This window comes from Apaloderma vittatum, unplaced genomic scaffold (genome assembly GCF_000703405.1).
Source record: "Apaloderma vittatum isolate BGI_N311 unplaced genomic scaffold, ASM70340v1 scaffold4073, whole genome shotgun sequence".
NCBI lineage: Eukaryota > Metazoa > Chordata > Aves > Trogoniformes > Trogonidae > Apaloderma > Apaloderma vittatum.
The window spans coordinates 57,386-68,237 of record NW_009706252.1 but is presented as its reverse complement, the minus strand read 5'-3'; the positions used below and the strand labels follow the sequence as shown (position 1 = coordinate 68,237).

At 50.0% G+C, this 10,852-nt stretch overlaps 1 protein-coding gene across 1 annotated transcript in view; it reads left to right on the top strand.

The window, feature by feature from the left end:
* ZMAT4 (zinc finger, matrin-type 4) overlaps positions 1 to 10,852 on the top strand; it is a 35,241-nt gene that overhangs the window by 3,884 nt on the left and 20,505 nt on the right. Inside the window, exon 2 of the mRNA XM_009865703.1 lies at positions 7,834 to 7,923. Within this exon, the coding sequence (XP_009864005.1) occupies positions 7,834 to 7,923 (90 nt within the window). The remainder of the gene's footprint in view (positions 1 to 7,833; positions 7,924 to 10,852) is intronic.

Below are 10,852 nucleotides of genomic sequence, written 5' to 3'. Positions count from 1 at the left end.
TGCCAGCCGCAGGGACGGGGAACATCTCGCAGCCATCAACCTCTCTTGCTCTGCTTTGATGGCACAGACAGCGCGTGTCTTTCAAGCACAACTTTGAAGTGAAGGGATTGATTTTTTTTTTTTTTGTTCCTAAATGACATCTGTGGGTGGGAGCACCAGAAGGCAGCTGCCAGGCGTCTGCACCTTCACAAGATCCCTGTCTGAGGGGACAGGAGAGCCTGGCAGGAGGCTGGGATTCAGAGCACACGCCTTGTGCTGTGGCAGCCCCGTCTTGCATCACGCTCCTGTGGCTTTTATCCTCAAAGCATCTCTGTTTAAATGCCACTCGCCCCTCAGAGGTGTCGCAGAGAAGGAACTGAGGCTGCTGCCCTGCGGTCGGGAGCTCTAGAGCCGTGTGACTGCTTTGCCAGCCGCTGCTGCCCTCGGTGTGGAAAGAGCGGAGGAGGAACCAGAGAGGGTTCGAGGGCTCGAGCGGTTTAGGAAGGGGCCGGTGCCGCAGAGCTCACGAAGCAGGAGGAGGAAAACAATAAAACGTGCTGTGCTTGCTGCAATGCGATTGAAAATCTGTGCCCCAGAGATGAGTTTTTCTTTTCCTGTATTTCTGTATCTCGCCTTCCTCCAGAGTGAGAAGCCTCTAGATCACCTGTAATTTAACACTTCCTTCAAGCTCCGTCTGTGGGAGAGATTGTAGCAATCATTTCCGTGATCTGCTCCGTGAATTAAAAAAGCTAAGATCTCTGTTAGCTCTGCGTCCGCACCTCTATAGAAGGGTTCACAGCCATTAGGAAGATGTTAACATTTATTTTCAAGTTTCTCCTTGAAAATCCTGCAGGAAAATCACCAAATATGCAAACTTGCTCTCAGATTCCGCCCTGAGCTGCATATTCATTACCACATTTGCTCCTTAAGCTGCTATAACACTTTTCTCCATTGTAATCTTTATTGCTTCAGGTGTTCAGATGGTACTTTGCTTGTTTTTTCATATAAGGAGCTGGGTCTGTAGGAAGAGAAGCCCAGGATAGCATCATGTGAATGTTGATTCACCTTGTGAGATGATAGAATGATGCTTAAACACTTGCAGTAGAGCCTGAGTGGCAGAGGGAGGGCAGAGGCAAAGTGTATTAAAATCTGAATGCAGAGGAAACAGGGGAGAACAAATGAAGTGCTGTGCCCTTTGGCTCGTCTCTGGAGCTGAATACGCTTTGGAGTTTCTCGCCCTGTCTCCGGAGCAGAGCGGGTGAGCGGTATCGACAGCCTCATCAATACTCCTTGTCTGCGCGGGGCTGGAGTGGTGCTCGGGTTAATCTGCTTCCAGTTGGGCTGTCCTTCTCTGGGAAACTGCATAAAATGATGGCTTGTCTGGAGGAATAATAAGCATTGTTTACTATTGGCACGTTAGTGCCTTAAGGATCAAGATGTGCGCGCTCAGAAAGGCAATCCTGTGTCTGAAATATTAATGCGATGGGAGAGCACATGGTCTATTTAACACAATAAATGCTGCCCTAGAACACAAGGAGCTGGAATTTTCTGCGGCTGGTGCCAGCTCGCCGCATGAGATGCTGCAGGCATTTGCAGGATGGAGAAGTGGGAAGGACGTGCCTCAGCTGGGGATGAAGGCTCCGCAGGGTGCTCAGCATCAGGAGCCTGCTGACGCTGCTGTGTGCTGCCGAGGGGACGCAGCGGTTGCTGCTGAAGCGGTCTTGTATGTTCTGCCACTGCTGCTGCCTACTTGCCCGTTCTGGTGATGGTAACCTGGAAATACTTCAGAGGAGGAAGGAGCAGAGGATGTCCTACCTGTTGTTCCCGTGTCATTCTCCGCAGCTGCTGAGAATCTGCTGTGCTGTGGTGGACACGTGTGACATAGTTTTTAGTGGCTGCTCGAACATTACTGTTGTTCTGCAGATTGTGCTGGCATTTGGTAGGAGAACCTTGGCTTGAGGAGAAGAAAAAACAGGCTAAAGAAAGCTTTTTTTTTTTTTTTTTTGTGATTCAGTTGCAAAGATGATGAAGGTGCTGTTCTGGTTTTCGTATGTGCACGCAGACCTCCTGCAGATTGCGTTGGAGCCCGGTTTGTGTCGTGCTAACAGCAGTAATTAAAATACGTTGAGGTAAACACGGGCACGCATCGCACATGAGATACGTGGACGTCAGTGTCTCGTGGCGAGGTGCTTGTGCTGCCTCTTCCCTTTTCTGCATAAGCGTTGACTCAGCAGGGCAGCATCAGCTGCTGCGTCCCAGGGAGCTGCAGGAAATCAGTGTAAATGCAAGAGGTACTTTACAAGGGTCCGTGTTACTACTCCACTGGCAACATCAGTGGCTAAACATTAATTTTAATGCACTCCCAGTGTCAAAAACTATCAGTAAATAGCAGCAACAGGAGAACAGATAAAGCCCAGCTCCTTCCCAGGGTGCCTCTGTGCAAGTCCCGTTTCTGTGGAAAGAGCTGAAGTTCAAAGGTCCTTTCAGAGCAGCAGAAAAACGCAGCGGGGCTGGGGCCCTGGGGTTAGCAGAGATGCAGAGGCACGAGGGCCGTCCTGTGAAGCCTGTGGTGAAGCCTGTGTGGATGCAGGTGATGGAGCGGTGCCCCGTGTCCGGGCATCCCCGAGAGCAGCCCCTGCAGCGCTCGCAGCCCCTTCCCTCTCCCAAGGCACAGGAGGGCACCTGCTTCTTCCAGGTACTCGCTCTTGCTTTTCTTTAATATTTTAAACTCGCAACCTGTGTTTGTATTCGGGTCCTAGGTGTTTGAAAGCAGAGTCTTTAGTTCTCCTTGTGTGTTGTGACAAAACCCGCCCACGCTCCGTGCCGGGGCTGAGCGGGCTCTCAGAAGTGACTGGCACTGAAAGGGATTTGTTTCAGGCTCCTGAAGATGGAATGGGAACACGGGCGGTGCTGGGTGCGCAGAGCAGGCACCGCATTTGTGTTAACTCTTCTCTTTCCCACACGATACCAGGATGGTCACTCCGTCCCGGCAGCGAGGTTCATCCGCAGCTCGAGCATCCGTTCCCAGCTGCAGAGCAGCTGTGGGAAGCACGTTTTGGAGGTTCCCACCCCACTCGCTCCATCCCTGCATCCCCTTTCCATCGGCACGTTTGCAGGGAGGTGCGCTGCCTTGATGAAGGTTTGGGAGAAGCTACTGGGGCCTCTGAAACCTTCCCGGGTGTGCAGGGCATCTGGTGAGGCTGGCGCTGACCCTGGTGAGGGGGAGATGGGCACAGATTTAGAGAATGTGAAGTGAGCTAGTGGGTGCTCGGCTGAATAGATCATCAGTAATTGCCTTTTTGTAAGCAAATCAATGCCCAAACCGGTAACATGTCTTCCTGTTCCTTTGAAGAAACCCTTTTCGTGGGGGTGAAAATTCAGCTGCGTGCAATTGGGAATACGGACACGTATCTGTGTCCCCAGAAAGTCACAAGCGTGAGTAGATGCTTTTTAAAAAATTAACTCACAGAGGGAAAACGGGAAGTGGATAGAAATGACCATAAATTATAAATGAGGCTTTGCAAAAATTACAAAGGGAGAAAAAGGACATTGGCACCCAGCAGCGTCTGGAATAACAGACGGGAGTTTGTCTCTGCGGCGAACAACGGGGATCTCGACAATAGTGTTTGCCGGTCGTGTGGGTAGAGGAGGCAAAAAGAGAAGGCGTTTGCTGAAAATACTTCTGTCCTCTATTTAAAGAAAAGCAGAGGATGTTGTTATATCACAAAGTGAGGGATAAATTGGTTCTGTTCCAGCAGAGATTTGGAACTTCGTTAGGCAGCGATTACGAAATCTAGAATGTTGTTGTTTTGAGTCAGCAGGTCATTTGCAACCAAGTGCTTGAAAAGAGCTGGCCAAGTGCTCTGCGTCATCACTGCTGATCCTTCATGGGACTTGGAAAGTGGAGGAAGCTTCTAGGAGGAAGGCTCGGGGCAGGGAGCGGAGCCTCCAGCTTGGCGAGGCTCCGAGCAAAGCAGCCCCGGAAAGGGACCCGAGTACGTAGCTTCAGGAGGACGATGTGATTGGCATTCTGCAGGAGGTTTAAAGAGCTGGGTCTAGCCAAAATAACTTTATCTCTTTTGATGAGACTACAGGTAGGGCAAATACAGATAATAAAGTTGGTGTAATCATATGGCAGCACGTTTCGTGGCAATTTGATTAAGAAACTGCCGGCATACCAAAATACTGACGCAGTGCACACTAAAAGGATTAAAATCCAGCTAGCAGGCTGCTGAAAAAGGATTTACTACACACTGGTGCTACTGGTCCTTGGCTGGAGGCAGGGCGCAGAGGAGGGAGAGCAGGAGGGGAAAGGCAGACCTACCGAAATGTGGTGCTGCCAGGCGAGGAGCGAACAAGCAGATGATAAAGGGAGCTGTGGGGAATAGAGAAATTAGATCAGATGCAAGCGCAGCGTGAGGGAAGCAGCAGAAACGGTTGATTTGAACCTGGCGAGGTGGTTGGGGGTAGGGGCAGAAGTCCCTCGCAAGATGGTGAAACATTTTAGACTGTCAGGTCAGCTTAAATCAGCGGAGCAAAGTGGGAGCAGATGCCGGGGCCAGCGCGGGCTGCTGGGCTCCGGTGAGGGCAGGGCTCCCCGGCCCACCACGGGGCAGGTTCTGTGCCAGGCTAAAGCCTCCCCCGAGGGCTGCCGGCCTCGGAAGGGGACGCGCAGCTCAGTCCTCCCCGGGGTGAATTCGGAGGAGCTGTGAGGTGGTGAGGGTGGTGAGCGAGCCCCCCGCCCTGCAAGCCAGGGCAAGACCCTGCTGCGTCTGAAACCGCTTGCCCGCAGCTCCCAGAGTCCCGGCAGCTGCCACTTTTCCCACAGAGACGTAATTGTCTCCTCTCGCCCTGCTGCTGCTTGCTCTGGGCTGCAAAACTTGATTTATGCAAAGTCAAATTGCGTTTCATAGCACAATTTAGCTTGGCTTTGCCCTTTTATGTTTTAGGGTTGAATTGGCGGGACTCTGCTGCCTCTGCCACAATACTCTGCATTAAAATAGATTTGGTAAAGATAGAAATGATCCATTATTTCCTTTTATTGATGAGCCTTCTTACAATAGCGCATAGCTTGCAGTGCAGAGGTCTGCAGTTGCTATGTGAAAACAGGCTCTTCCTAAGCTTCCTCCCGCTCCCTGCATAAAGAGGGCTGTTTTAAAAGCACATACTATTAAGTTGGACTTCTTGCTTCCTAAAGGGGTTGTTTCCAGACACTAGAGACAGAGAATTTGGGTGAAAATGCCTTCGGCATAGCACTTTGTAGAGCTGCAAAAGAAATGTCGCGGGCACAGAAACACCCTCCCGGTGTCCCTCAGATGGAATTGGGGGGGCTGTTGGTGAACAGGCAGGGGTCTCTATGGCAGGGGTCTGGTTCCAGGCTGTGTGTTTACAGCTGTGTCGAGGTTTTTTGTCTTTCGTGAGGCTTGTCGGTGTGGAGAGACGGATCAGAATGGGGGCTGGGTGTGCCCTGATCCCACCTCATCCCAGTCTCCCAACTCCTGTGTGCGGTCCCTCCCTTGGCCCCATCCACGGGTGACAGCCCGGATGACGGGTGAGCTGTCCTTCCTGGGCTGGCAGCGATGCTTTCACCCTGCTCGCTGCTGTGGTTCTGCTCCTCTCAGGCATCCTCCTGGGGCTGTGTCCTCCGGAGCTCCTTTGGGACCTCTGAGCGCGGCGCCGGAGCCCCGGTGTGCGGCTGTGCCCCCCTGCCCGGCGCTCGCCCTCCTCCTGTGGATCTTGAGTCGCTTTGCGGAGGGGAAAAGATAACCCGCGGGGCTGCTTGTGCGCTAAGAATAATCACTTTGTTCTTGCCTTGGTGTTAGGATGATAAATACACATGTAAATGTGGAAAATACCAGAGATAAAATGGGTGACGAATGGGCTGTGCTACCTCCGCTCCCTGAGAGGGAACGAGATGCTCACGACGTACTTGGAAAGGCCAGGGAGGATTTTAAGCTCGGCTTTTATAACTGTAGGATAATAAGGCTGTGTAAGGAGCCAGGTAGTTTTAAATTATGCTGAACGTAATTTATTTCTTTACCTTAGCTTTCGTAAATCCTAACAAACGCATAAATTAAGGTGAGCGGTGTTTCTACTGAAGGCTGAAGCTTTGCTGCCTTTTAATGCCGACGCTTGGATGTTGTTTGCGGCACAGCCAAGTGCCTCAGAGAGGGACACTAAAAATGGTTCCTGTTAAGATCTTGCCTCTTCCTCTTACAACGAAACAGCAAAAACCCCCCGCCACCTTTTTAACCTCTAGATCCAGCAGGCTGTGGCGCTGTGCGAGAAGGCATCGTGCCGGGCTGGATTCGCTCGCCCGAGGGCAGAGGCTGTGACTGTGGGAAGGATGGCTTGGGGTGGCTGGTGGCTCAGAGGGCTGTGAATATTCAGGGGGGGAATTCAGCTGAAAAGCTCCAGCGGTGCCACTTTCACAGCACAGTTGGCTCCTCCGTCCCTGGCGAGGGCTGCGGCAGCTTGTCCCCTCCCCAGTGAGCCCCTGCCTTGGGTTTGGGGGCGCTGCCAGGCTCAGCCTGAGCACCTCTGCCCTTTGCCTTTCCAACCTTTATTTTGTCATTTCTTAAGTGTACCAGCGCTGTCTGGGTGGCTGATCGTTGAGAGCTGAAGCTTTGGGGTTTCCTGCACTTAGCTCCGACTACAGCGGGTCACATTTCCTAAATGCACACAGGGAGACGAGTCAGGGGAAGACGTGTGACGTTATTTATATTGACTGATTTGCTCCGATAGAAAAAAGTTATTGCGTAGTCACATTTATGCACGTAGATACAGCTCTCTGCAAATGTAGCTCTACAGGAAAAAGAATGTTCCAGAACATGCTAATGATAAATTAATATTTAAAAATTGCAAATCTGTGATGTGAAATTATAATATTACAGGGCCATTGCTCTGTGAGGTAATCGGAAACAGAGATTCAGAGAGAACATTTGCATAATAATAACTGCTGTGCAGGTCTGGGCTCTGGATGCAGGTACGTAGTAGTAGCGGACTTTTCCTGCCTTACATCTACTGGAAGACCAGAGCTGGCTGTAAGTTAGTGTTTTGAAGGTTTATGTCTGTGCTCCTGCTGTAGAAGCTTTTAAATCTTCTTTACCGTTTTGCTGTGTCTGGTGATGCTGGTGTGCCCGGGACATGTCCCCGACGTGCCCCTCACAGGAGGGTCCCTCAGAGCTCCAGAGGGAAAGGGCTCAGGCTCGAGATCCACATCGTCCTTATCCCTCTCTGTGTGTGAGAAAAGCATTAGCATTCATAATGCACAATTATCTGATAATTGACCTGTGGGAGAAATTTCTTTCAAACCTGTGGCAGGTATCAGTTGGCTTATTTCCTAGAGAGTGAAATTTTATACGCCTTATATACGACGTTCTTCCGGAACTGTAGGAGCTGTGGATTTTATTTTGTGCATGTGTGCAGCTGATCCTCATGATGCCATCCCATCTTTGCCTGAAGCTGGATAATCCTCATCTTTTCAACCTCTCCCTCTATGGAAACGGGCTGATAACAAATGTTGCCCTTCTCTCATCACCTTTATTCAAGGGGCTGCGGGCAGCAGGACGCAGCGGAGGGCGGCGAGGGTGGACTGTTTCTCCTGCTGATGGCAGGTGTCCTGATCCCTTCACAGTTTGTCTGAGCTGAGTGGAGAGCTCTGTGAAACCCTCCTGCAATGCCAATGTTCCTTGCTTGGGTCTTTCCCTCTTTTCTCCTCTCCATCGATCAAGGGGATGTGAAATCTTACTGCAGTTTGGTGTTGTATGCACAGCAATAGAGCCTCTTGCGTTTTGTAACTTCATTTCTTCCTTTTTCTTTTCTTTTTTTTTTTCTTTTTCTTTTTTTTTCCAGAGTCGGAAACATGCCAGCAAAGTTCGCCTCTATTATATGCTTCATCCCATAGATGGAGGCTGTCCAGCTAAAAAGCTCCGGTCAGAAAACGTGGGTATAATTTAAGTCCCTGTTTACTCAGCTGCTTTGTGAATCATTGACTCTGTGCTACTGCATTTTTTCTGTTACAGCCACAGATGATCAGGTACCCAGAGGTAACATTTAGATTAGCTGGAATGCTAAATAACTGGAAATAATTTTCAATAAACTATACAAGAAATACTGTGCGCATCAGCTACGGTGATTGCATTTTTAGTTTTTAAAATGTTCTTTCATAGGAAAAAAGATGCCGATAGCACCCGTCCAGCATTTATTCAGCGTAAGTGCGGCAGCTCCCACTCTGCTGGGGGGCGGGGGGGGCTGCGGGGCTGCGTGCGGAGCAGTTGGGTCCCTCGGTTGTGCTCCTGTAAACAAACGAACGTGAGGAAGTTGGACCAGCCCACGGGCATTTGTCGGGCAGTAAAAGGAGACTGAATTTATAAGAGACTGATTCACAGTGAATTATTCATTTGGCTCTTTCCCGTGTTCTGGGGCTGGTGTGAGAGCTGTTGGTGAGGTTCCCAGCAGATAGCATCCAAACCGTTTCAGATCTATGGGAGTGTGACTGTGGCTTAATGCTATCAGTATTTAGTGAGATATCTTCTAATTAAGGGGAGAAGCGTGCAGGTTTTGCCAAAGGAATCTGAAAGCTCCTTCCCACGGTAATCAGAATTTTAGTGGAACTTTTATGTGGCACGTAGGGTAATTGCAGATGCAATCTACCCCTTAACAACAGAATCTCACGATATCTTTATTGAGTTATTAATTACAGAGTGTGAAAGGTACGGTGGACGTGCATGTATAAACTTGGAACTTGGTCCTCCAGTGAGCTCCATGACACCGAACAAGAACCCACACTGCAGAACGAAAACACTCGGCAGAACACCCGTTGTCCTGTCGTGGTATGAAGTAGAAGGCTCATACAATCAGTCTTGCACTGGGTAACGACGCAGTCCTTGGGCTGTTCGTTACTGGTTTAGGTTTTTTTGTGGAGGAGGGGAAAAAAACCCCTGTCCTTGGTGTACAGAGGGATTGTTGACCTTTCATTTTAAATTTTTGCTTAACATTTCAGCCAAAGTAACCTGAGAAGGTTGCAGCCTGTGTCAGGGCCCTGCTGAAATTAGGAGCCGTGTCCTTGAGTCCCAAGGTTGGTGAATCAGTTTTAATCAGCCTTTTCTCACTATCTTTAAAAAATAGGACCCCTGTTCATGATCAGGACAGACACGATGAAAATTTCTGGTGTTCGATGAAACACATTTTTAGGGGATAAGAGAAAAATCTTCAAATTCTTTCTAGCCTGATGTGTACTATAAGAGAGTAAATTGCTTTAACCTGCATAATCTTCCTTAAAAGAAAAAAAGGGGTGATAATAGCAGGGATGAGTTGTTTGAGGGAACACAGCGAGATACTGGATTTTGCTGCGGAGGATAGCGCGTGTCCTGCACTGGTGATGCCAGGTCTCTCCTGTCCCGAGATGGTTAAACCACGAGCTGTGACTCTGAGCACAACAGGGCTGGCAGCTGCCCTAGGAGCCTCAGCTTCAGTTCCCATCAGCGAGGGAATCAGTTTTTACAGCTTCTGGTGCAAAACTTACTGCATGCTTTTTTTATACAGCGTCAAACTAGTACTTGCTCTTTGCTGGTACCACGAGAAGAACAGGCTCCGAAATGGAAGTGGTCTATATTTCACACAGAGCATTACAGAAAATAGCTCTTCAGCAGCAACACCTTCTCCATGCACAGAAAATTAGCTCAAATTTGAAAGATTCTCTGCAGTGCCTTGAGTGCTGTGTTTTATATTGCTGCATTTCAGGGGTTTGTATAAGCTTTTCTTCTTAGTAAAACCTAGGAAATGAAGACAGCAGCTTTGTACCTGTGGAATAAAACCCCTTACTTTTCCTGAGGATTGCTTAAGGAACATCCAGCCAAGGACTGCAAATGCCTGGTCCTGTGTGAGGATTATGCCTTTTAGCAGCTTGTTAACAGGCATCTGAATAACTGAAGTTAATTCCGTTGGATGTACTAGACTTGCTTTGAAGTTTATAATATTACAGAAAGAAGCCCTATAAATTAGGCTGTCTTGGCACGACTGCGGAGCAGGGGGGAAAGATGAGCGATGTCAGCGTGGGGAGACGGATTATCTCTGAGCCCGTGGTGTGTTCCGTTGTGCTTCAGTTTATGTGAGGAAATTCGCCCCTCGCAGTGCTGCACCTCGGCAAAGGTTAGCGGGAAGGGATCGCCTGGAGAAGGTCGCGAAAACAAGTGGTAGAAACATTCCTTGCACGTTGGCTGGCTTTATGCAGCGTGAGGTTAGAGAGCTGCTTGTGTGGGTTTTATGGAAACTAAATTGAGGAGTTAGTGCCTGTTTACTGCTTTAAGACTGAGCTGGGTGCGGGAGCAAGGGAGGTGGCGAGGAGAGATGGATGAGCGACACGTGGGTGCGGAGCGTCCCTGGGGCGAGTGCGCTGAGCACGCACATGGGTGCAGAGCATCCCTTGGGAGTGGGTGTCTGCCCTGAGCGGGCTGTGGCTTGGCTGAGCCCTGTGCCCTGGCTCGGGCTGGGCTCTCCCATCTGTCTCGCCCAGGCATCCTGATCGACAAGCAATGTTATTTTACCAGCTGGCTGCACAATCCTGTCAACTCAGTGTCACTCAACGGGTGGCAAAAGATAACCCTGATCGGGTTCCCTGCAGCCCATCTGGTTACAGGTAAAACAGCCGCTGACAAATGAGAAGGCATAATTACCCTTCAGCGCTGGGTCTGGCCTCCAGCACCTCGGGCGCAGGGAGTTTGGGTGGGGGAAGAGGGAAGGGAAGCAATTCTGCTGAATAACACTTGAGTCCAAACATCTCCTGCATCCCGCGAACAGAGAGCGGTGTTCAGGTCGTGAGCCACTGCTGGCTGCTGTGGGGCCAAGGTGTGCTGTGTTTTCTGCCAGGGGT